Source organism: Nomascus leucogenys, chromosome 21, assembly GCF_006542625.1.
Source record: "Nomascus leucogenys isolate Asia chromosome 21, Asia_NLE_v1, whole genome shotgun sequence".
Classification (NCBI taxonomy): Eukaryota; Metazoa; Chordata; class Mammalia; order Primates; family Hylobatidae; genus Nomascus; species Nomascus leucogenys.
This window is the reverse complement of record NC_044401.1, coordinates 7,952,988-7,980,238: the sequence shown is the minus strand read 5'-3', so window position 1 is coordinate 7,980,238 and position 27,251 is coordinate 7,952,988. Positions and strand designations below refer to the sequence as shown.

General features: G+C 38.2%; 2 protein-coding genes across 3 annotated transcripts in view; both read right to left on the bottom strand.

Moving 5' to 3' along the window:
• The window catches only part of CFAP44 (cilia and flagella associated protein 44), a 151,355-nt gene extending 130,091 nt beyond the window's left edge, over positions 1-21,264 (bottom strand). Inside the window, exons 1-5 of the mRNA XM_003261819.3 lie at positions 21,209-21,264; positions 13,424-13,528; positions 4,809-4,961; positions 3,746-3,899; positions 1,594-1,756 (exon numbers count right to left, since the gene is read on the bottom strand). Coding sequence (XP_003261867.1) covers positions 1,594-1,756; positions 3,746-3,899; positions 4,809-4,961; positions 13,424-13,523 — 570 coding nt within the window. The 5' untranslated portion in view covers positions 13,524-13,528; positions 21,209-21,264. The remainder of the gene's footprint in view (positions 1-1,593; positions 1,757-3,745; positions 3,900-4,808; positions 4,962-13,423; positions 13,529-21,208) is intronic.
• A 1,357-nt stretch (positions 21,265-22,621) lies between these two features.
• The window catches only part of SPICE1 (spindle and centriole associated protein 1), a 74,861-nt gene continuing 70,231 nt past the window's right edge, over positions 22,622-27,251 (bottom strand). For both annotated transcript variants that reach the window (XM_030801890.1, XM_030801891.1), the window contains exons 17-18: positions 26,490-26,577; positions 22,622-25,261 (exon numbers count right to left, since the gene is read on the bottom strand). In XM_030801890.1, coding sequence (XP_030657750.1) covers positions 25,208-25,261; positions 26,490-26,577 — 142 coding nt within the window. In that variant the 3' untranslated portion in view covers positions 22,622-25,207. The remainder of the gene's footprint in view (positions 25,262-26,489; positions 26,578-27,251) is intronic.

Sequence of the window (27,251 nt, the reverse complement as noted above, 5' to 3'; positions counted from 1 at the left end):
TGGAATTAGTAAATAATTTACTTTACACTCAACATAGAGATTCACCATACCTTTTCCAGGTAGGGTGCCCAGACACTTTTCTCATAGGTTTCTCATAGCCTTGCTGAAGTATTTCTCAACCATAACTTGATAACTGTTTCAGAAAAGATGAGGTAACATGGACAGTGGAGGCAAGGCCTCTGTCACTACCCAGGCTTCAACAGCTCCAGCACACATGGAGAAAAGGCCTTGTGGACATAAAACTGCTCAACATCCAGGTGGATGAAGATTAGGATTAGCATTTTTTTTTTTTTTTTTTTTGAGACAGAGTCTTGCCCTGTCGCCCAGGCTGAAGTGCAACGGCATGATCTCAGTTCACTGCAACCTCCACTTCCCAGGTTCAAGTGGTTCTCCTGCCTCAGCCTCCTGAGTAGCCGGGATTACAGGCGCGTGCCACCATGCCCGGCTAATTTTTTGTATCTTTAGTAGAGACAGGGTTTCACCATGTTGGCCAGGCTGGTCTTGATCTCCTGACCTCATGATCTACCCGCCTCAGCCTCCCAAAGTGCTGGGATTACAGGCATGAGCCACCGTGCTTGGCCAGGATTAGCATTCTTGACCACACTACACCTCTGACTACTGTCCTCAAACCAAATTATTTTATAACAAAATATTAAAATAGAAATTTTAAAACTATTACGGCCATAAAGTAATAAGATAAATACGTGATAATTAGATGTTTCTTGGTCCCCTGCAGATGGTGTGGACCTCAGGGCTTCTGAAACCTCATAGGCCCCGACTGACTTCCCTCCATAAAATCCACGACCCTCTTGTTGGGCCCATGGCTATCTGCACACAGATATTACCACATTATCTTGTGCTTGTGTGTCTAGTTTTTTGTTTTTCTTTTTACAAACATAGGTCTTGTCTCTTTAGATGGATTTTAAACTCTGAATTCACAGAGGTCATGAGTTCTTCTTCATTTAAATTCCCCACTATATGTTCTGTGTAGTGTTGGATGCACAGTATTACGTAATAAATTATTGCTGAACTTATTAATTAGTCTTATAACAAACTCTCCAAGGACATGGACTTTTATCATGTACACATACTATATATAGATCGATGATCAAGAAAGAAACAAACATGATAGTATCTTTCACTCCATACATCTCAACATATCCTGTTTCCATAATCAATCTATGTCTACGTCCTATCTGTGTGTCTCACATTTTCCTCACCTTCTCCATTCCCATGGCCATGTGCCTGCTTCAGTCTTCAGATTAAGATTCTTTAAAATCTCCCCACTCATCTCCACTTCTAATCTAAATATGAAAAACTTGCACAACTATGAGGAAGTCACCTAACCTCTATAAGCCCATTTCCTTATCTGCAAAAAGAAATAATAATATTATAATAGTGCATAGAGGTAATGACAGTGAATGAGTGTTTGTAATAACTGAATTGAAAATGCCTTGGAATAAAGACAGCTGTGCATCTCATGTGATCCCACAATACTGTGCACGGTGTTGGCATCTAACAACCATGTTCACTGGTCCACAGAACAAGAAAAAAGATAGTTTGTTTTTTTTTTCTAATTTATTGAAGGCATACCCCAATGACGCCAATTCCTTCACCACTGCTACTTCGCAGGTAGATCTGTTCCTTGGTTTTCAAATTCAGAAAGATCAGTTGGTTCCCAGCTATGTACATTGCAATACTGTCGTCCAGAAGTTGTAGGTTGGCTCGCTTTCTACATTCATAACCAAAAGAATGTCTGAGGGAAAGTTGCTAAGGAAAAGAAGTGAAAAACAATACCATCCTAGGGATTGGAAAAGTGATGAAAAAAATTTTTAAATCTATACTCTTAGATGAAGACATGAGGTTGAAGTAGTTGAATTTTACCCTGAAACTCATGATTTTTCTACGTATTACTAACAATTTTGTTTTTAAATTAGGTGAGAAAAAAAAAGGCCTGGGCAGGAAAAAAATAAACAAATAAATAAATAAATCAGGTGACTATCCCCATACTCTGATTTAGTTACTATTTTAATTTTCCTGGGGAAATCCTGAGAGCCCATTAATTGTTTTTGCAAAAATAAATAAGGTTAAACTTATTTGGGTACCACAGGCAGCAAATGAAAGGGTTAATTAAAAGAGTACTTAGGGAATACATGATAGCTGACTTGTTCTTCCTAGAATTCCTCACAAGATACAGAAATTATATAAGTCCATCTGCAGAGAGGAGAACTAAATCTAATGGCAGCCATCCCAGCAAGGCAGAATTTTATTCAAGGCCCAAAAAGCTCTCTAGTGAGCCATCCAAAGTGGGGTAAGCTACTTTGTGGTTTTCCTGGTGTTGAAAATGTTTAAGAAAAGGCTATAGTTTATACAGCCACCCATCCAGCATGAATAGAGATAATTCATATATTGAAATAAAAGTTGAGGTTCTTCTGACTCTGCTGTTTAGAATTTGGTCATATTTGTCTAATACAGACCCTCCCATCCTGGAGCAGTGAGAAGGCAGTGCACTGCCAAACCATCTCGGAGTTTTTTCAGAGTACATATGCCCAAGCCCCTCTCCACACAGAACTAGCACAGTAGGTCCAGGAAGGCATCAGAGCATTGTGCACTTCAGGAAAAACTTCCAGGGGACTCTAATATACCACCCCACCCCATTCGGGAAAAAAAGGCTAAAAGAAAGCAAACAGCATAACTTTTGTCAGAAACTTGTCCAAAGATAAGGAAAAAAAAAAAAAAAGCCATGAAGAGAGAAAATTCCAGGTTACAAGATAATTCAGCGTGAATTAGTTTAGTTACACCTGGGATTTAACAACATGTTCTATTTTTATGTTTTTATGTAAAAAGCAAAACTAGTTAGGGAGTACACCACCCTATCTCTGAAAGTATTCCTTATGTAAGAGGCCAGTTGGTGCTTTAGGCCATGTGGTGATAAGTACTAACTATCCAAAAGGGAAGCACAGTAAATTGCCAGCTAAGGACCTCAATGGAAACTGTTTTCTAACTACCCGCATTGCAAACCTAACATCATAATGTGATGACAAACACAAAATCCCCTTGTCAATCATCCCTGTTTCTACATATCTTCAAAGACTCTTATTCTCCAGACCAATTAAAACTTGATATTTTGTGCCCTGTTTCCTAAGAATTGTCTTCTGTGATAGCTCATCTGATATATAATGTGAAAGTACTAATGCCTTACAATGGACAGACACATAAGTGTTTCAAGAAGGGAAATTGATTATTTAACTTGACAGGCATTGACAAAAGTAAATGGGAACAAAAAGCCTTCTGATTTCCTTCACTCAGGTCTCATGAACTGCAGCCTTTCCACCTGTGCAAAGGACAGCCAGAAAAATATTTCTCTATATGGTTATTTGGCATCCAACAAAAGCTTAGTTTAAATTAAGATCATGCATTTCTATCAAATCTCTTAAGAATTCAAGCTTCTTAGAATTACCTAACATGGGTTGGCACACTTTTTTTTATAAAGGGAAGGTAGTTAAATAGTTTTTGCCTTGTGAGCCAGATGGTCTCTGTCACAACTACTTATCCCTGTCTTTGTTGTGTGATGGCAGCCATAATAAACAAAATGTAAGCAAATGGATATGGCTGTGTTGCAATAAAACTTCATTTACAAAAACAGGTGGGAGGGCACATTTGGGCTCCCTGGGCTATAGTTTGCTGACCTCTGACCTAAGAAATGAAAATCCCAAAATTATACATATTTAGCCAGGGTGGATACACGAGTGTGAGAAGATCCAGTGGTATGTTTGAATCCAGAGTCACAAAAGGCATCGAAGCAAGCTCCATATAATCATAGAAGAATCTCTCTGATATTTTCTTCTTAACTTCCTCCTCTGCTTCTTCCACAGCTGGGGCAGGGGTTTGCTGAGGTACTAAAAAAATAAAATAATTTAAGAAGAGTGATATGGTTTGGCTGTGTCCCCACCCAAATCTCATCTTGAATTGTAATTCCTATAATCTCCACATGTCGTGGGAGAGACCTGGTAGGAGGTAATTGAATCACAGGGGCTGTTACCTCCATGCAGTTCTCATGATGGTGAATGAGTTCTCACAAGATCTGATGGTTGTATAAGGGACATTTCCCTCCTTCACTCTGCACTTCTCCTTCCTGCCATCATGTGAATAAGGACATGTTTGCTTCCCTTTCTGCCATAATTGTAAGTTTCCTGAGGCCTCCCCATCCATGCAGAACTGTGAGTCAAGTAAACCTCTTTCCTTTATAAATTACCCAGTCTTGGGTATGTCTTTATTAGCAGCGTGAGAATGGACTAATACAAAGAGTGCCTGGTGAATCCAAAATTGTATTTCCCAGAGAAAGGAGGAATGTACACAGCCTGCATTACTCTAGCAGTAAGCACTACTACTGGCTTGAAGATAGGAAGCAGTCACCAGTGAGCACGGAAGGAAGAGCCATCATGCCCATGTGCATCAGGAGTAAATGCAGAGTTCTGGTCAGTCATGGCACAACAGTCTCCAAGGGGAACTCCCAATTACTTCCAAGGGAAAGTTGAACTCCCACTAATCTGTAGTGGAGCAGTTTTTACACCTTCTTAAAACCCAGAAGAATGAGTGTCAGAGTACTCTATGTGATCCTCAGAAATAAAAACCACAAGTCTAGGGCTGCTGAAGTACCCTACCAAAATATGCACTTGTCCTTTTATCATTCCCACACATATATACATCCTGCATTTTTTCTTTCTATGGATTTATAACTGTTCCATTTGTCTGGGCTTTGTCTCTAAAACAGTGACAACTACTGACAGAAAACTAATAATACCTACCTGTAGTGCTTTGCAAATCATCATACTGAAATGAACTCAAACTTCCTTCCAAACGTTCCTCATCTGAGTCTTCTTCTAAATATGATCCTTCCCCTTCAGTAAATGTTTCATCTGTGTCATCTTCTAAAAATGTGTTATCTTCTTCAACAGGAGCTATTAAAATTTGTTTTAATAACTTCTAAATTTTGATTAAACATTTTCTTATTTCTAAAGTAGCTAAAACTTCCAATTTGCTTGTGCTATAGATGTAATAAATCTAATACATACTCAAAAATTTCTAGAAGAATCATTTTATTTGGTCAGTCTTGTAACTTTACAAAATAAGAAAGCCTTTTCTGCTTGTTAATCTCCATTTTCACTTCATTTCCAGTCTATTTCCTATCACTAATACTTACAAGAAGAAAAAGATAAAGAGGTTAGTACACTGCTATCATAATTTCAACTAAATTCAATTTTACTAACTTTTATAGGGAACCTGTTATGTTAAAGACAAATAAGGCTTATCGTCTTTCTTTCTCTGAGTATGATGATTTCTCTTGGAAGTGATATCCCAGGAATAAGTTGGAATATTGGCTTTAGGACAAGCTGGGAATGAGAACTGGGATAGGAGTAGAATGGCCCTAGGTATAAGCCAACATTCAGATCAAGTCCAAACATGGGGATGGTTAAAATATACAATGCCAAGCAGGATGGGTATACTTTCATATAGGGCTAGGTGAACTTTCAGAAGAATAAGGAAGAAATGGCAAATGTACTACTAGGTACCAGAGCTACGTAGTAGATCTGAGATGAGGCTAAAAGATTAGGAACAAAGCCCAAGACTAATATGAATAAGATAGAAAAGCTGGGCCAAGCCAATTAGTTGCAGAACAGGGCAGAGTTCCTTAGGATTCATGTATTTGGATGGCAAGAAAGTAATCCTGGGTGACTAAATCGGCCAAACAGATTCCCCAAGGGGGGGCCCTGGAGAACTGCTCTCTGATAATATCTTAGCTCTTTCTTGTGACTGTAGCAACAAAAGACTATTTCCTCATTTCAAGATTAGGGCACTACAAATGTTACACTCCTAACTGCTGGGTTCCCCGGGAAAGGAGATAGAACTGGTAGATAAGGTGATCACTGATTAACGAATTGAGAGTGAATACAGATGAAGGAGAAGAGGTAATAAAAAATAATGGGTATTCTGACCCTGGAGTTGTGCTACTGATGGAAAACTAGAGTTTGGGGGAAAAAACTAATTTGGCAGGAAGTAGGCACATTAAATCAAGCTGGCGAATCAACACACTTAGGCAACTTTGTGAGGGCTGGATATTTCTCTAATTTTTGTAATCCTAAAATAGACAGGTGGAAGACTTATGGTTTGAAGAATAAATCAGTATTTGCCTTTCTATTCTTGGAAATAATCTAAAATCAACATTGAGAATAAATGACAAAAACACAAACTCCATTTTTTTATGTAACTAGAAGCAGTTAAAACCCGAATTCACAAATGGATGGCAGGGCTGCTGGCAAAAGGGCCGGCAAAATTAGTGGAGACTGAACAAGGATGGGTGCAGGAGGAAGCAAAGGAAGGTGACCAAGGAGAAAGGAATGCCATAACTGTAGATATCAAAAAGAACCTGTTGGGATTTTTGGTGTATGACCCACAATTTTATATGTGAGTTTCTTCCATTTTTTTTGTTTGTTTGTTTCCTCCAGCCAATGGATGCAGGAAGCTTTGGGGCCTCTCCTCTCCAGCTATCTCAGAGATACTGCTTCCCGCAGTTTGCCTCTGTGATTCCTTATTTACCTCTACCTTTTCCATGAGATTAAGAACACTATAAGAAAGCCTACAAATGCTATGGTTGCACATACAGAAAAATCCGTAAGAGCTACTTTATAAAAAATTCATAAGAACTAAATTATAATTTATTATAATTTTAAAAAGAGTTCAGCATGGTTACTGCATACAACAATATACAAATATTAATAGTAGGCATGTATACTTTGGCTATTATGAAGTAACTAGTACCAGGCTGCTCTCTTACTATGATTGTGGAATTACTTAGTTTTTCTTTAATTCTGTCTGTTTTTGCTTTGTGTATTGTGATGCTGTTACTAGGTGAATACATATTTATGATTATTATGTTTTCTTAATTGAGCCTTTTATCTTTATGAATAAATTGATCGTTTTACCCTTATGTCACTGGTAGTAGTCTTTGCCTTGAAGTCTATTTTATCTGATATTAATATAGCCACTCTAGCCGTGTTATGCTTACTGTTTGCATGATATATCTTTTTCCATCCATTTACTTTCAACCTATTTGTATCATTATACTTAACATGTGTTTTCTATGAGCATAATATAGTTGGTTCTTGTTTTTATTAGCCATGCTGATAATCTCTGCCTTTTTATATTAATGTTCAGTTAACTAATAATTAATGTAATTATTGATATGGTTAGATTTTAATAACATATGCTTGTGAAATTAGCAAACAATATTTGATAATTTATTTTCTGTTTTTCTCCTCCTACCTGTCCTTTTTCCTTCTTTTTCTCTTTCCATGTTTTCTTTTAGATTATTTACTCTTTAGAATTCTATTTAAATTTCTGTTGGCTTTTTAGCAATTCTGTGTTTTATTAGTGGTTGCTTCAGAGATTGTAATATATAACAACTTTTCACAGTCCACTTAGAGTTACTATTTATTATAGTAACACGTATCTTTCAGCAATTAATAGAACAACTAGTCAAAAACTTAGTAAAGACACAGATGATCTGAACATCACTATCAACAATCCTGACCTGACATTTATAAAACACTTACACCTATCAATACAAGATGCACATTCAAGCACGCATGGGTCATTTACCAAGACAGATCACTTGCTGTGACATAAGACCAGTTTTAATACATTTAAATGGATTGAAATTATATAGAATAGATATGTTGTCTGAAAACAACGGAGGTAAGTTAGAAAGCAATAAGGATAAGATACCTTGAAAAAAAGTCCAATATTTGGAAATTAAATTACACAAGAAAAATAATGCATGGGTCAAGGGGAAATCAACAAAGAAATCAGAAAATTTTTCAAATTAAATTATTATTAAAATACAACATATTAAAATTGAGATATAGCTAAAGCAGTCCTTGGAGGGAAATTTATAGCTTTCAATACATAGGTAAGAAAAGAACAAAAGTCAAAAAAAACAATGACCTAAAGTTCCACCTCAAGAAGCTGGAAAAATAAATGAAAAAAAAAATCCAAACTAAATTAACAAAGCCAAAATCTTAGTCTTTGAAAAGATCAACAATATTGATAAGCTCCTAGCTAGACCAATGAAGAAATAAAAGAGAAACAATATAAATCTCCAACATCAAGAATGAAAACAGATCCTACAAAGTTATGACAACAAATTTGACAATTTAGAAGAGAAGTGAGCAAATTCCATGAAAGATACAAACTTGCAAAACTTAGTAAAGAAGAAATAGAGAGCTCTCTATTTAAAAAATTGAATTCATGGTTAAAATTTTCCCACTCATCAAGAAAATTCCAGGCCCAGACAGCTTTACTGGTAAATTCTACCAAGCATTTAAGGAAGAAATAATACCAATTCTACACAAAATATTTTTGAAAATAGAAAAGAACAAAATACTTTCCGAAATTATTAAAAAAGGTCTACAATAATTTAGTCCTTTGATAAGAATCAGAAATCAATGCCTTAGTAACTAACAGTCCTTCACCATCATGAGAAATGATGGATGGTTTAGCTGGTACACTTGACCTAAATTTCTTAATAGAACTCAGAGAGGGCAGAAACCTCTTGTTAAGTATGGGAAAAAGTCTACTCCAACTTCTCTGCTTGGGTGGAATACAAGGACTTTTATTCATTCTACATGAGAATCCCAGAGTAAAAACTTGCCCGGATGTGTTAACAAGCCTGAGAGCAAAGCAAGGTTTCCAGGGGTGGGGGGAATGCAGCTATCAGATATGAGGCTGAGCTAGGAGGGAGACACCTCTCCACTCAGCAACAAGGTACAGGATGTTCAGAATGCCAGAAAATTATTTCACATTATCATTTGGGAGTCTAAGACCTATGATATATGAACTAATTAATGAGCTGAGCACTGGGCCAGGTCACACTTGAAAAGGTCTGCCCCTAAGAGGGTCTGACATAAGGAAGGCAGTACTAGACAAAGGGTCATTATCATTAAATCCATCAAGGGAAAGTTGAGAGTAGCATCCAGGAAAACACTGCCAAGGACTGGAAACCAACACAGACAATTCTGTGTCAGAAATGTAGGGAGTACAGAAACATGAAAAAGGAAAAACAAGGGGGGAACAAACTAAAGTTTCTGAGGTAAGTGATATAATCATACTTTTTGGAAAGAACTCTAGTGGTGGTATGGAGGGAGATCTGGACAGGAAGACTGAGGTAGAAATCCATGTTGCAAGAGTCCAAACCAGAGAAGATAAATGCCTAAAATAAAATACAATTGCAGAAACTGTATTTACAAGACATGTCTGCGATACAGAACCAAAGACAAAAACCACATGATTATCTCAATAGATGCAGAAAAGGCCTTTGACAAAATTCAACAACTCTTCATGCTAAAAACTCTCAATAAATTAGGTATTCATGGGACGTATCTCAAAATAATAAGAGCTATATATGACAAACCCACAGCCAATATCATACTGAATGGGCAAAAACTGGAAGCATTCCCTTTGAAAACTGGCACAAGACAGGGATGCCCTCTCTCACCACTCCTATTCAACATAGTGCTGGAAGTTCTGGCCAGAGCAATCAGGCAGGAGAAGGAAATAAAGGGTATTCAATTAGGAAAAGAGGAAGTCAAATTGTCCCTGTTTGCAGATGACATAATTGTATATCTAGAAAACCCCATTGCCTCAGCCCAAAATCTCCTTAAGCTGATTAGCAACTTCAGCAAAGTCTCAGGACACAAAATCAATGTACAAAAATCACAAGCATTCTTGTACACCAATCACAGACAAACAGAGAGCCAAATCATGAGTGAACTCCCATTCACAATTGCTTCAAAGAGAATCAAATACCTAGGAATCCAACTTACAAGGGATGTGAAGGACCTCTTCAAGGAGAACTACAAACCACTGCTCAATGAAATAAAAGAGGATACAAACAAATGGAAGAACATTCCATGCTCATGGGTTGGAAGAATCAATATCATGAAAATGGCCAACTGCCCAAGGTAATTTATAGATTCAATGCCATCCCCATCAAGCTACCAATGACTTTCTTCACAGAATTGGAAAAAACTACTTTAAAGTTCATATGGAACCAAAAAAGAGCCCGCATGGCCAAGTCAATCCTAAGCCAAAAGAACAAAGCTGGAGGCATCACGCTACCTGACTTCAAACTATACTACAAGGCTACAGTAACCAAAACAGCATGGTACTGGTACCACAACAGAGACATAGATCAATGGAACAGAACAGAGCCCTCAGAAATGACGCCGCATATCTACAACTATCTGATCTTTGACAAACCTGACAAAAACAAGAAATGGGGAAAGGATTCCCTATTTAATAAATGGTGCTGGGAAAACTGGCTAGCCATATGTAGAAAGCTGAAACTGGATCCCTTCCTTACACCTTATACAAAAATTAATTCAAGATGGATTAAAGACTTAAATGTTAGACCTAAAACCATTAAAATCCTACAAGAAAACCTAGGCAATACCATTCAGGACATAGGCTGGGCAAGGACTTCATGTCTAAAACACCAAAAGCAATGGCAACAAAAGCCAAAATTGACAAATGGGATCTAATTAAACTAAAGAGCTTCTGCACAGCAAAAGAAACTACCATCAGAGTGAACAGGCAACCTACAGAATGGGAGAAAAATTTTGCAACCTACTCATCTGACAAAGGGCTAATATCCAGAATCTACAATGAACTCAAACAAATTTACAAGAAAAAAACAAACAACCCCATCAAAAAGTGGGTGAAGGACATGAACAGACACTTCTCAAAAGAAGACATTTATGCAGCCAAAAAAACACATGAAAAAATGCTCATCATCACTGGCCATCAGAGAAATGCAAATGAAAACCACAGTGAGATACCATCTCACACCAGTTAGAATGGCCATCATTAAAAAGTCAGGAAACAACAGGTGCTGGAGAGGATGTGGAGAAATAGGAACATTTTCACACTGTTGGTGGGACTGTAAACTAGTTCAAACATTGTGGAAGTCAGTGTGGCAATTCCTCAGGGATCTAGAACTAGAAATACCATTTGACCCAGCCATCCCATTACTGGGTATATACCCAAAGGACTATAAATCGTGCTGCTATAAAGACACATGCACACGTATGTTTGTTGCGGCACTATTCACAATAGCAAAGAGTTGGAACCAACCCAAATGTCCAACAACGATAGACTGGATTAAGAAAATGTGGCACATATACACCATGGAATACTATGCAGCCATAAAAAATGATGAGTTCGTGTCCTTTGTAGGGACATGGATGAAACTGGAAAACATCATTCTCAGTAAACTATCGCAAGGACAAAAAACCAAACACCGCATGTTCTCACTCATCGGTGGGAATTGAACAATGAGAACTCATGGACACGGGAAGGGGAACATCACACGCCGGGGACTGCTGTGGGGTGGGGGAAGGGGGGAGGGACAGCATTAGGAGATATACCTAACGCTAAATGACGAGTTAATGGGTGCAGCAAAACAACATGGCACATGGATACATATGTAACAAACCTGCACATTGTGCACATGTACCCTAAAACCTAAAGTATAATAATAATAAAAAAAAAAGATTTTAATGCAAATTTTGCATGTGTATTGATTTTCCCAGGACCTGATCTTCTCTAGGTGAACAGTCAAAATTAAATTTCTAAAATCATATTTAGGATTAGAACCTTAAAAAGTCAAGATTCCACTAAGATACCTAACATCATGATAGTCAGTCAGAAAGAGCCAGCCGTCTTTCAAAAGTCCTAGTTATAAAATTCCTCCTTTTTTCTTCCATTTCAGTCTATGAAATCCTTCCACACGTTATCCAATTTAATTCCCAAGTGACTCATAATTGTTTTAATGGGTGAGAAAATTGAGACTCAGAAAGATGTGGTAATTTTTCCAAGATCAAGCATCTCCAAATGGTAGATCCAGGACTCAAAACCAAAGTCCAGGTCTCTTTCCACTACACTGTATCAGTAAAGTCCATATAAGACTTAGTAGCTCTCACAAGAGAACTCTAGACCAGACGTGTGGATAGGTTATTATCAACCTGTGTGCCAGGAGCTGTGATAAACAAGTAAAACACAGACTGCTCTTAAGGAACTTTGAGCTTTGTAAGGGAGTTGAACAAGTAAACCATTTCTGTTCTATAAACCCAGATATGCACTATTTAAAAATTATTTTGCCCATTTTTTGACTTTTAGAAAATTATTTTTATTTTTGTTGAAGTACACACCCATAACTTCAAAAGTCACTTAATGCTAAAAGACTTGTCTTTTAAAATACTCAACTTTTCCCTGCTTAACAGCCTTCTCTATCTCTCCAGAAGAATCACTTTTAGCTTTTACTCTTTTTTCTTCTGATATTTACCTCCATATATCTAAATAATATGGATATACTGCTCTCTCTAGCCACTTTTAGACAGTGTTTATTATGGGAAGATGAAGAATGTTAAATCTCTATCACCACTTGCTATCTCTCCGCCCTTGCAATATAATTAACACACAACAAAACTATAGTGAAGTCCATGCTTACTGTTTTTAGTATACTGCCTTAATAACACTCATTCCTGAGTTAAGAATGTGTTATTTTATTTCCTTCTTGAACAACTTACTTTTCTAAAACTAATATCTCATTTATTTTCACTTTTTAACTTTCTGGAATCTCCTGATAAATCTTCCCACATCTTGCCATAGTTCTATAAATTCCACTCAATTCAATTTTCTACATGCATCTATAACATAATCTATTATTTAACATTTTTAACTTTCTGGGAGGTGAAAATTCTCCTTTCCTTGCTTCAGTATAATTGTTCTCTGCATGGCTGCCCATGTGTCATCCTAGGCATTACCTTTGCCTTATTTCTATTTTGAATCTCCTATTTCCTGGACCATATGTAGTCTTTTGTCTTTGCTAACTCCATCATTTTTATGGAGCCCACCTTCCTACAGCTTTCTGGGAACAAGGAGTATAAGAGATCTATTTCGGCCCAGCACGCTGGCTCATGCCTGTAATCCCAGCACTTTGGGAGGCTGAGGTGGTTGGATCACCTGAGGTCAGGAGTTCGAGACCAGCCTGACCAATATGATGAAACCCCATCTCTACTAAAAATACAAAAATTAGCCGGGTGTGGTGGCGGGCGCTAAAATCCCAGCTACTCAGGAGGCTGAGGCAGGAGAATCAGTTGAACCCAGGAGGCAGAGGTTTCAGTAAGCCAAGATCATGCCATTGCACTCCAGCCTAAGCAACAAGAGCAAAACTCAGTCTCAAAAAAAAAAAAAAAGAGATCTATTTTATAACATCCAGCTCTTTCTATTCTACTATAAAAATCAATTCTTCAAATGTTTACCTAAATTTAATCCTTTTAAAAGTATTCATATTATCTTTACTTACATCTTGATTCTGATTTAGAAGACCTCAGAGACTTCTTCCCTTCACTCTTCGATGTAACTGATTTCTCCCCATCAGTATCCTGATCATCTGGTTCCTTCATTTCCTCTGTAAGTACAAAATTGGGATGAGATATGGATAATGTAGTAAAATTGAAACTAACAGATTTCCCCCTAACAAATTTCATAAGCACCAAACACCGTCTGTGTCAATAATCCTTTGTTTGCACAGGATCCAGGATGACCCACCAGCAGAAGGGTGCAACTACCACCAGAGACCTCTGACCTCTGCAAGACAGCTAATTATAATCACAGATTCTCTTTCTCTAGGTAAATTGTCATTGTGGTGCACTTTGGTTTTCTAGAGTTCCACTACCAAAGTTCATCTTTTCCTCAAATGCTTCACCACTAAAATTAACCTTCTGCCATCCTACCTTTGGTCCATCCCTCCCTCTTTCTCTATTTTCAAATTCCCTTGGAGTTACTAATCAATTTCAGTTTTTAAAATATTTTTTGAGCACACCTGCAGTGTATCAAGTCTTATGTTGGGTACTAAATTACAAAACTGGAGAAGAGAAATATGGTCCCTAACTTTATGGAGCTTGTTTAGAAAGATAGATATTAAACAAGCAATTAAAATAATGAGTGCTACAAAAAGGAAAATAGAGGGTACTGTGGGCATGTATAGCAAGAAGCCTAAAACATGATGGGGGGTTAGAGGTGTTTGAGACATGGATGACGGTCAGGAGTTGGCCAGGCAAAGAATGTGAAAGATATGTCAGGCACATCAAAGACAGCTGCATCTTTAAAGGGCTGCAAGCAGTCTATTGGCCAGAGTGGGAGAGTAAAATGGATATTGAAGAGGAGGTGGGTACCATATCATAAAGTTGTCTCTAAGCTTTGCTAAGAAGTTTATACCTTATTTCCTTGACGACTGAAAACCATTAAAGGGTTTAAAGAGGGGAGTGACACAACAGGTTTTCTCTGCCCTCTGTCTATATTGCAGCTTTTCATATATTTGAAAACACCTTCCTTCTATGTCTTCACTTCTCTATACTAAACACCCCATGTTTCCTCAACATTCTTCTATGATACGCCTGGAAAGCGGAATGGAACACCAGTTCTATTTGGATCAGATTTATAGTTAGATTAGGGTTTGAATCCCAGTACTGACATATAACTAGCTAACTAAACTTTACAAGAATTCCCCAAATGTAATGAGAATGAAGAAAAAACTTTTTATAAGCCTGCTATGAGGGTTACTTAAACTGCCACACTGTTATATCTTCCTGGTCTCTGAAGATAGACTGGTATGCCTAAAGCAGATATGGTACACTACATGATCAAAGGACAAAGGAGAGTGTAGTATGATGACTGTCTCCCTTCAACTGGGCACTAGGGTTCATTCCATGTTTTCCTGCAGTGACATCATAATGATGCCTTCTTTTGGTATGGGGGATAATAGTACATTGTCTATACATTTGTATTATAAACTATGATCAAGAAAGATATAGACCAAGCTCAGTGGCTCATGCCTGTAATCCTGGCAGTTTGACAGGCTGAGGCAGGAGGACTGCTTGAGACCAGGAGCTCGAGACCAACATGAGAAACATAGCAAGACCCCGCCTGTATTAGTTTGTTCTCACACTGCTAATAAAGGCATACCTGAGAATGGGTAATTTATAAAGGAAAGAGGCTTAATTGACTCACAGTTCTGCATGGCTAGGGAGGCCTCAGGACACTTACAATCATAGCAGAAGGGGAAGCAAACACCTCTTTTCTTCACATGATGGCAGCAAGGAGAAGTGCAGAGCGAAGGGGAAGAAAACCCCTTATAAAACCATCAGATTTTGTGAGAACTCACTTACTATCACAAGAACAGGATGAGGTAACTGCCCCTATGATTCAGTTACCTCCCACCGGGTCCCTCCCATGACACATGGGGATTATGGGAACTATAATTACGATGGGATTTGAGTGGGGACACAGCCAAACTGTCTCTAAAAAAAATTTAAAATGGCCAGGCATAGTGAGGTATGCCTGTAGTCCCAGCTACTCAGGAGGCTGAGGCAGGAGGATCACTTGAGCCCAGGAGTTTGAGGCTGCAGTGAGCTAGGATAGCACCACTGCACTCCAGCCTGAGTGACACAGCCAGACTCTGCTTCTAAAATTAAAAAAAAAAAAACATATGGTCTAACGCGATACTCATGTTGTTAAATTTTGTATTTTGTACTTTGGAGGCATTCTTCTGGGTTACAAAAATAATGTTTTAGTTTTTAAAAAGTGTATGTACGTGTGTGTGTGTGTGTTTTCCTTTCCTTTTTTTAGTTTTGAATCTTCCTTCCTCTCTCTTTCCATCCTTTCTTCCTTTTCTCCTTCCCTTCCTTCCTCTTTCCTTCCACCTAATTGTAGAATATATACCTTTTGGGGTTTATGGAGGGGGTGGGGTTAGGAATCAAACAATAAAAACCTTTAAGTAGCAAAATCTTTTAAAATTCACATTCTGTCATTCAGTATATTTTCTATTCCCTCCAGTTTTGGACACACAGGCTTATTTCTATGTTACTCTATAGTGAGTAACTGTTTTTGTAAAAAAAAATTATGCAGCCAATTCAATTATTACAGAGCTTGGTTATAAATGACCACATACTGTGGGTAAAATTGTTTAGATAGATAAACACACACCTAAATACTATTTTCTCCCTTGCTGTCATAATTTAAGTCAATTTAATTCTTAAAACTATTGAGCATATTATTATGCTAGGCATTGCAGAGGATACAAAGGTGAGCAATATACAGTCTCTGACCTCAATGTATAATTCAAGATGAAGAAATTAACAATTCTCTTTCAAAATAGTTTCAGAATAAACTTATCTTCTAAATCACTGATTCAGATCCATCAGAGGTTGACCAAAACAAGGATGGTCTGACAGTCGTGACTGAAGTGACTATGATTGATCGATAATGATTTCTTTGATAAAAATCAACATTTAAAGTATTGGAAAGAAACTAAAGTACTCCCTAAGTTTCCATGATGCAGGTCCCAAATGAGTGAAGGCAAGGCAGTTCCTGGGTTTTCCAGCAGAATCAAACTTATATTCTACTGCTGCTAATCAATTGATAACTAAATGAAAATTTTTGGTCTGTGAGTTTCAATAGCACTTTTTTCTGTAAGTAGGTACTGTTTTAGTTTTCCATTGCTGCCATATAAATTACCAGATATTTAGCAGCCTAAGTAACATCCACTTATTATTTCACAGTTTTGTGGGTCAAAAGTCCAGGCCAAGTGTGACTCAGCTAGCTCTCTGCTTAGAGTTTCAGGAGGTTGTTAAGGTGTTGGCAGTGCTGCCTTCACTTTCAGAGGCTCTGAGGAAGAATCTACTTCTGGGCTCATTCAAGCTGCTGGCAGAATTCAGCCCCATGTGGCTGTGGAACAGTGGTCCCTGCTTTCTTGCTGGCTGTTGCCCAAGAGTCCTTCTAAGTTCCAGAGGCCACTCACATTCCTTGACTTATGGTGCCCCTTAAAGCCAGGAATAATGGGTCAAGTTCCTCCTAGTGATTTGAATCTCATGATTTTCTTTCCTGCTATCATAAGCCTCATGAGTTCATGAAATCACTTTCTACTTTTCTGTTTCTGAATACATTTATTTTTAACATACTATAACTGAACGTTAACTGGATATAGATTCTAATAAAAAGAGCCCATAATTTATTCATAAGATAATCATAAGGTGGGTAAAAAACAATTATGGTAACTAAAGCACTCTGAAAACAAGAGTTGAACCACAACAAAAGGTAAGCTGGTATCAAGACAAAAGCACCACACTTTATTCTGTGCTATCTTAAACAATATATTCCCCAAATGGCTAATACTACCATGTAATAAACTTTCACATTACAAACCCCAGTTAATGTCGGGTTGTGTACAATGTGGAAGAAAATACTGGAACCCAAGGAATTTGCCCGGTGTTCTGATGTAGCAATACTGGACAATAAATACTATTCCTAGCTTTCCTGAGTCATAAAAGGTAACTGAAGAACCTGTAAAAAGCAGTGGAGCAGGTCAGGTGGGAGAGACTCCCGTTCTCCTGGAGATTATCAGTATAACTGGTAAGGTAGAATAAGGTATTTTTGGTTTTGGGGGTTTTTTTTGTTTGTTTTGTTTTAATAAAAGAGATTGGGAAGCTACATTGTAACCTGTGGAGACTTTGGAGCCAGAGAGACTTGGGTTCACATCTCTGCTTGCCCAAGAAACAAGTTCCTTAACCTCTTGATCCTTTAATATGTAAAATGGGGGTGATTTGGTAGAGTTGTTGTAAATATTAAATGAGATCTTTCATATACAGAGTTCTCAACTTTGACTGCACTTTAGAATCACTTGGAAAACTTAAAAACGTACTATTAACAGGGTCTCACTCCCCAGATAATTCTTTCACACAGTCAGGCACAAGAACTGGTTAGGAATCATGAGTTTATATAAAACACCTACTAGGCACTCAGAAATGGCAGTTGTTTTTACTATACTCCTAGATATTCTCTTTGACACATGTAGAGTTCAATAAACAAAATCATGGAGTCTTCACAGTTGAAAGAGGACTTTAGTTTAACTTCCTACCCCATGCAGGTCGCACATCTCAACATCCACCCCAGCACTGTCAGAAAAGCAGTCTAGTGTGTTGGCCAGGGCTGAGAATACTGGCTACAGAGTCAGTCTGACTAGGTTTAAATCTCGGCTCATCCTCTTCCTGGTTGTGAGGTGTTAACCAAGTATTTAATGACTGTGTGCCTCAGTATTTCCATCTTTAAAATGCAGCACCTACTGGATAAGGTTGTTCTGAGTCAACACAGGAAAGCTCTAAGAATGATACATGACAGTCAAGATGTAAAATGGTTGCAGGATGAATTTATTGATATATTCCTGAATAAATGAAAGAACAAGATTGTCAGTCAGCTTCAATTTAAATATTTCCGGTAAGAGGGTGAGCACATTCTGTTCATGCTCAGCTCTAGTTCTTAGTACATTTTATATTAAGCTGAAATCTGCCTCCCTGCAACTTGGATCCATTTGACCCTTGTTTTTTCTTGAGAACACACAGAACAAGTTTTTCTGTGTACTTCAACCATTCAAATAATTGTAGTTGGCTCTCATTTCTCTCCAGATCTTCTCTTTTCCCAGAGAAAGTATCCCAATTATTTCAATTATTCCTCAATGACATGTTTCCAACTTTTCTTTACCACCCTGATAGCTCAAGAAGTTAACTCCCAATGCATCATATATACCTCCTAATTTTATATGTTCTTTGTAGGATCTGGACACTTACCAGAAGAGAGGAACTACCAATTCATCTATTGGGGACATTCATTGTATTCCTTTAAGGCAGTGTAAGTTTGGGTTCTAGACCATGTTCTACCTTCTGTCAGTAAACTAGCTAGGTTTGGGAGTCTATTTGCAGGACTAGCATAAATTTCCTTTCATTAGATCCAGGCTTATTGGTAAAGCCTATGGCCAATTATTTGGCCAATTCTTTTAACTAACTCATTACGTAGACTGTGCAGTTTTGAGTTGTGAAAGTTGTCAGAATTAGAATGGAGTCAACAGTGTTAAGAAAGAACCCTGACAAACAGAGCTGGGGAAGGCTATGAAGAATGGGTTCTCACCCTTGTATGCCGGATAACTATCCCAAAAGACTGCAAAAACCACAGCCTTGCACAAAAGCCATCACAATCTTACACATAAAAAAATTACTTCTACAAGGACATCTGCCCAACAATTGCCTGTCCAACCTCAGACTAGCATCACACTTATTGTTGATCTTTGTAGCCAAGGATAATTATCTCAAAGTAATTACGTAGTCTTTTTCATTTTTCCTTTAAAAACCTTTGTTTTCCTTTCCTCCCTGAATACACATATAGTTTACCATGGCACACATATTCCATTGCAATGCCTTACTCCTGAATAAACATCATCTTCTTTTAGAAAGCCTCTCTCTGTATGTTATTTAGGTTGACAGGGTCAACCCTAAGGAAGTATAAAGAAAAAGGGAAAATAATAGTATACATTGATGCAGAGGAGTGTGTTGCTAGAAGGTTGGCTGGACGCCAGACAGAGTGCTCTCTAAGGTGACATTACTCTGATTCATTCACCAGAGTCCAGGTTCTGGTCCTCATGCTCACAAGCTCACTCAGTCCTAGCAGTGTGCCAGAGGTGGTTATTTAAGAGTCACAGTGACTGATGTATAAAACAGGCTCTCGGTTTTTACTTTGCAATGTGAGATACAGCTGTGGAGAAAAAAAGTAATGGCTTGTCTTTTTTAATGTTTACTATGTGTCAGGCGTAGTTCTAAGAAATTGTACACATATTATCGTATAATTCTCAAAACGACCCTATGAGGTAGGTACCATTATTATTTTATTTATTTATTGAGATGGAGTCTCGCTCTGTCACCCAGGCTGGAGTGCAGTGGTGCGATCTCAGCTCACTGCAACCTCCACCTCCCGGGTTCAAGCGATTCTCGTGTCTCAGCCTCCCGAGTAGCTGGGATTACAGGCGCACACCACCTCGCCCGGCTAATTTTTGTATTTTTAGTAGACGGGTTTCCCCATGTTGGCCAGACTGGTCTCAAACTCCTGACCTCAGGTGATCTACCCACCTCCGCCTCCCAAAGTGCTGGGATTACAGGCGTGAGCCACCGTGCACAGCCTATTATTACTATTTTTGAGACAAAGTCTTGCTATCCATTATTATTATTGTCATTATTTTACAGACGAGAAAGCAGCACATTTACTCTGAATCCGTTCCTCACCCAATTCATGTAAATGATTTACAAGTCCTGTTACTAAGTGTCCAGTGATTAAGCCTTTTGAATTCCTCCCCTCCCTTCATTCCCTACTGTCCCTGCTGTCCCTCTGTAGTTCGTCCTCATTGTGTCTCACCTCTACCATTATTGTACCGTCATACTTTGTCTTCCCTTCTATAATCCATTCTCTACACTATCGCTTGTATTTCTAAAACACAGCTTTTAATGTGTCACTCTTGCTTAAAACCTCTAATGGTTCATCACTGCCATCAAATAAGAGCTCAGATTCCTCGGTCTGGTGTAAAGGTCCCTTGTCAGAGGGTCTGTAGCTTATTGCAGCCCAGCTACAGTCACAGTCTCTCTCTCCCTAGCCTCCTTAGCCCCTTCTCCTCTCAAAGGTTTTCATCAGTACGCACCCTTAGCAACTCATGATTGATTGGACACACTGAGCAGCACACATGTATGCGACTGTCTTTACCTATTATACAATAAATATTTATGTGCACCTACTATGTGCCATGCATGTGCTAAGCACTTTACTTATCCTATTTAATAATAATAACAAGAACTCCATGAGGCCACATTATCACCTTTCTTTCTGGAGATGAGGAAGCCGAAGTGCAGAGGGCCCAGCGTGCCAAGCGTCGCACCCAGCTGAGCGCAGGGCGGGTGCCTCGCTGGAGCGGGGAACCCTAGCACTTTCCTAGCTGACTCGCTGCTGCTCTGACTAAGCCGTGCTCCTGCTGCCTGGCTGGCTTCTGCCCGGTCAGACTGACAGGGTCTCGCAGGCAGGAACCGTGCACACAGTGTCTAGCTCCGAGCCTGAGAATACTCGAGGCTTCAAAAGTTCGCTGAGCTACCGCAGGGAGGACGAAGGCTGCAACACTGGTCCAGCCTGAGAGAAGCCCAGGTGGGGTTCACTGCCCTCTGAATCACAAACAGATTTAAGGGGGAGGGTGTGGAAACTGCCGGTTGCTGAGGTCCAAACTCACCGAAGGTACTGACCGCCTCGGCTCCTCTCCTCACAGCGTCTGCCGGAGGCCTCCGTTTACTCCCGTTACCGAGGCAACACCATCCCTCTTCCAGGGAGGCGGAACCAGGACGGGACGCGGGGCGCATGCGCGGCCAGCGTCCAGCTTTCTGGGACACGCAGCGGCGGTGACGTCGGGAACCAAGTACCTATCCGCCCTCTGGTTGGGCCTTTTCCGCCTCATGACACTGGTTCAAAGCCAAACACAAAAGCCCGACGAGTTTATCATCCTCTAAAGGACGTCATGCAGATAATTAAATGACATGAATACCGTCGAAGATACCTGCCCGATATTCCAAAATGGCCCAACGGAGCCCTGATAGCGGCGTTCCTGTGTTGAGGTTTTCACTTCGATTTTAAGAGGGGTCCTGGGAGATAGTAGGCAGCTTGCCGGCAACATCAACAACAACAATACATCGTGGGATTTTTGTTATTTTTAAAACTATATTATCTCTGTTGGCTTTTAAGAGTAAATCAGGTTTTATGTTGTGGGTTTCTTGGTCGCAGCGCTCTGGGCACAAAGGTACAGGCCTCCCTTGACAGATTTCTAGGTTTGGCAGTTTGTTCAACCTCTCTGTAGTACTGTGGTCATACTGTTTTTTAAAGTACCTAGCCTAACGTTATTAGTTACCAAATACTGTTTTAAAATGGTCATTCCAATATGTGACAAAGGACTTTGTATACAGAATGTATAAAGAACTCTTATTTTTTTTTTTGCAGCAAAACAACATGGCACATGGATACATATGTAACAAATCTGCACATTGTGCACATATACCCTAAAACCTAAAGTATAATTAAAAGAAAACACACAAAAAATAGAACTCTTATAATTCAATAAGAAAAAACCACCCTATTTCTTAAATGGGCAAAGGATTTGAATACTTCACCAAATCAGATACATGTATGGCCAATAAGCACATGGAAAGATGCTTAACAGTAGTCATAAGGGAAATACAAACCACAATACACATAACTCCCCATCCACGTGAAGGGGTAAAACTTCAAAGATTGCCAACACCAAATGCAGAAGGATATGGAGCACCTGGAACTCGCATACACTGCTGTTGGGAATGTAAAATGGCATAACCACTTTGGAAAACTATTTGAGAGGTTTCTTCAAAAGTTAAACATACACAAAGTCATTCCACATCCAAGATAGTCTAGAGACTTGGGCAAAGTGGTTGCCTAGGACTTAGTGAGATGCACTGGAAAGAGACACGAGGAATCTTAGAAATGATAGAAATGCTGTGTCTTAATTGTGGTGGTAATTTCATGGGTATATACAACTGCCAAAAGTCAATAAACTGTTCTCTTTAAATATATGTCATTTATTATATATAAATTATGTGTCAATAAAATTGGCAAGAAAAAATTGCTATAATACAATTTGTGTTTATTAGTTTCCACAATGTTACACAAATACCATGCATTTATTTGCAATACTGAAATGTCCTCTTTAATCGAGATTTTCCAGGGCTTAAAAAAACAGATGATTATCCTTGGTATTACTTATTAAATGGTATATCTAGGTGCCAGAAAAGATAGAAAACATAGGGTAAACTTAATTTTAAATAGCATGTTAGTTATACTTTCAAATCATATGCCCAGCATGTTTTCTTTCAACCTCTAGACATCTTTTCAGGTGAAATACCTCTAAATTTCAAGCACTGTGTGCAATTGTTAATCTGAGATACAATAAATTCACTATACAAGGTCTTAAAAAATGGAAACATGGGGGAAATAGTGTATTTATTTATACACAAAAAAAAATTTGGCAGTGATCATTACTGAGTGTTGTGAGCCAAGCTCTGATCTCAGCCCATTTACATACACTTGCCTCACTTAATCCTCACAAGCCTCTAGGGAAGACATTATGTCTGACTTTCAAATGGGAAAGATGAGATTAATTTGTCCAAAGTACACAGCTCAAGTGGCAGAAATGGCATTTGAGGCAAGATTTCTGGTTTCAGTACTTGCATCCTTAGCTACTATACTGTATTAGTTCCCAAAAATTAGGAGAAATCCAGTAACTGCAAGAAAGAGCTTCAAGTCTTGGCTTTACCTCTTACAAGCACTCTGTCATTAGACAACTTTCTTCACCTCTAGGGATCAGTTTCCTCATCTGTAAAGGTGCTGGGAGAGGAGGACGCATTTACATACCTCTAATTGATAGGGCTACTATGAGATTCAAATGAGATAATGGTGATACTGCAGCTTATAGTACAGTGTCTGCCACAGTAATGGCTCAATAAGGAACAGCTATTCTTATTATTATGCTGCTTCCGTACTACACACACTGTAAAACAGGTTTACTCTCCATCAAGAGGCAGCACAGCATAGGCTTTGGAGAAAGACTGCCTATGTTCCCATTCTAGTGCCACCACTCTCTAGTTGTGTGACCTTGAGAAAATACCTCCTTGTACCTGTTTCCTCATCTGCAAAATGAGGATAATAGTACCTATCTCATAAGGTGTCATGAAGCACATAAAGTGGCTACAATAGTGCCTAGTATGTATTAACAGTTAACTATTAAATTCTGCTAACCAAAATAATTTTGTTTACAGCATAAGAATGATTATATCATAACTGTGGATGTTGTTACCAATCCAGTATCTCTGCCAACCTGTAATTTGGAAAACTGTAAATTTCAAGTTGAGCAAGTTATTAGCAGCTTTCTGGGACATACTGGAGAAGTCATATGTTTTCGAAATGTATGAGTCTAAACAAAAGTAATCTCAGTTTGAATTGCTCACTCAGGTTGAGAATTCCTATCATAGAGCCAGGGAGCAGAGATCATTCAAAAAACAAGTCTAAAATAGAAATCAACATCTCAGAATCAAATGGGTACCCTGGAAAAATCTATCCTGAGCCGGGTGAAGTGGCTCACACTTGTAATCCCGGCACTTTGGGAAACCAAGGCAGGTGGATCATTTGAGGTCAGGGGTTCGAGATCAGCCTGGCCAACATGGTGGAACCCCCGTCTCTACTGAAAATACACAAATTAGCTGGGTGTGGTGGCGTGTACCTATAATCCTAGCTACTCAGGAGGCTGAGGCAAGAGGATTGCTTGAACCCGGGAGACTGAGGTTGCAGTGAACCAGATAACACAACTGCACTCCAGCCTAGGCAATAAAGCAAGACTCTGCCTCAAAAAAAAGAAAGAAAGAAAAGAAAAAAAAAGAGAAATCTACCCTGAAAGATCTGCTTAAATTCAGGGCTGGGAAAATTAATAGCAACTTTTTCTATTTAATTGTTTGAAACATTAAATATACCATTAAATCAATGTTACCACATTTAGGCATTTGAACTCTAGAATCATATTTATTTGATTTGCATTACCATTATTGATGGCACTTTCACATTTAAAAACTACATAAGATTTTATAATAAATGCAACCACTCTTACCTGCTTAAGTAAATATAAACAAACACTCCCAGGCCTATTTTTTTTAAGGCTGTATATTTCACTTGATGGAAAAAATGATGAACAGCAATGACTTCCCAAGAAAAAAGAAAGAAAAGTGGGTGTTACATTTTCCTGAAAGCCAGACTCTAATCACACAGAGGTATTATAAGTTACATGCAAAGCAAATTAGTTCTTCAGGAAAATAAATAAATAAATGGATCAACTAAGATACACTAAACCTCAAAAAACCCTGAATAAAGATAAAGGTAAAAATGTATTAATCAAAAAAAGACCCTTAAAATACTTAAGAAAGTATTAAAATACAAAACTTTAACTTCTCTACAGTCAAAATTTCATTCACCGGGAGCTGTAGGTCAGCTGGTTGTTGAAAACTTATTTGAGAAAGTCAAAAAATAATTGCTTTCTTTCTCTGTTTCATTAGTACTAATTCACAGGATCTTTGTAGGTTTTATCTGAAAGGATATAAAAGTCAGAGCAGGGAAAGGGGAGTAATAAATTATTAAGAACAAACTCAGCAAGACTTGACTTCACTTATGATACATGGGCAGAAAGAGCAAACCAGCCTTCTTCATTCTGTTTCTCAATCTGTTGAACAAAGACACAGAAAAAATTTAGATGGTAATCAGAAACATGAGACTACTCAAGATTTACAGATCATTTAGACCAAGTGCCTAAAACAAAGTCATCCTGTGCCATTGAATGGTACTGGAAATTAAATTGCTATTGGCAATGTTTATTCTCTAACAGAGATACTACCAAATAACTGATTACTTGATCAACAGATCCTCTTACTGATTTAGGAGTCATAATTTTTTTAAGTCCAGTGTTTTATAGATATCATAGGCATAAATTTTTAAAATGATAAAAAGGCAGTTATTTGGTCTTAGTAAATTAAATGTTACTAAATTCCAGGAACTAAGAATAATTTATATAAAATAGCTTACTTTAAAGCTTTTGTAGAACATAAGAAGTAGCAAAGAACAAATCTCCTAGAACTGGACAATTCGGATATCTATCATTCCCCTATCATTTAATATCTTTCCCCTATCATTTAATTTGGGCTATAAGCATGTACTCTTTGATCTAATTACTGAACTCAGTAATAAGAAATGCAAAGATTTTCCCAATGTCAGACACTTGTTGGCTCAAGTCTACAAAATTAATTTTTACAATTTTAAAGATATCCTCACAATTTACTACAACCACTCAAAGGAACCATATTTTACTGTAGTAGCACGACAGAAAAAATGCCTTCTGTAAAAATTTTGAATATATTGTGAAATGCTTAGCTTCTATACATACCTATGGCACATCAAAATACATGAAGAACACATTAAGACATTTATTTTTCCCTGGTACCATAACCTATCTAACCAATGGCACAGTCAGATATGGCACACAGGGATACAGTGAGAGGAAAAGTGACTGGACCCAGTGCTCTGGCTGTCCCAAACCCCACCCAGGCACAAGGACTGGGGGAACCGATAGCTCAGTAGATCTACAACCCATTCAAGGCACACCTGTGTGTCCTGCCATAATATTTGGGAAGCTCTACCTGAAACCAGTAATTTCCAGTCTTTAAGGACTGTTGAATATCCTATTGAATTTTACCTTATTCCTTAGTTACCCTAGAAAACAGAAGAAGTATATGGCTTGTTTTTCCTAATGAAGGTAAATTAGTATTTGTTTTCTTTTAAGAATATCATATCAGCTTTAGGATAACAGGAATGATAATTAAGAATGGAAATCACTAAATCAGCCACCTTCTACCCTCACCCCTATATACATTTCACAATTACATTTTAACATGTACCTTTGCTCTTGGATTAAGAGGTGTGAATCTCCCACTTCCTGAGGTGGCATTTAGTGGAGAACAAGAATCACTAGTAGCCCCGGAAGATCTATTTATGAAAAATACATGAGAGAGAGAGTGAGCTATCATTATTAACCTTAAAAGATTATGCAAACAAATGACAATTTTCAATACTGGCAAGAGCTTGAAAACATATGGCTGACTTAGGTCCAATGATGTAAATTATTTGTAACTTATTTTCACCAACCTGTAAGTCTTTATTTGTTCATTAATAGTGATACGGTTTGGCTGTGTCCCCACCAAAATCTCAACTTGAATTGTATCTCCCAGAATTCCCCCGTGTTGTGGGAGGGACTCATGGGGAGGTAACTGAATCATGGGGGCCGGTCTTTCCATGCTATTCTTGTGATAGTAAATAAGTCTCATGAGATCTGATGGGTTTATCAGGGGTTTCTGCCTTTGCTTCTTCCTCATTTTCTCTTGCTGCCGCCATGTTAGAAGTGACCTTTGCCTCCCACCATGATTTTGAAGCCTCTCCAGGCATGTGAAACTGTAAGTCCAATTAAACCTCTTTTTCTTCCCAATCTCGGTTATGTTTTTATCAGCAACATGAAAATGAACTTTAATTACAATTAAATTGTAATACAAATACAATACAATACAATTAATAATAATAAATTAATAAATACAATTTAATTTTTACAGCTGTTTTAGGTTTATGGAAAGATGAGTGGAAAGTACAGAGTTCCCACATGCCCCTTA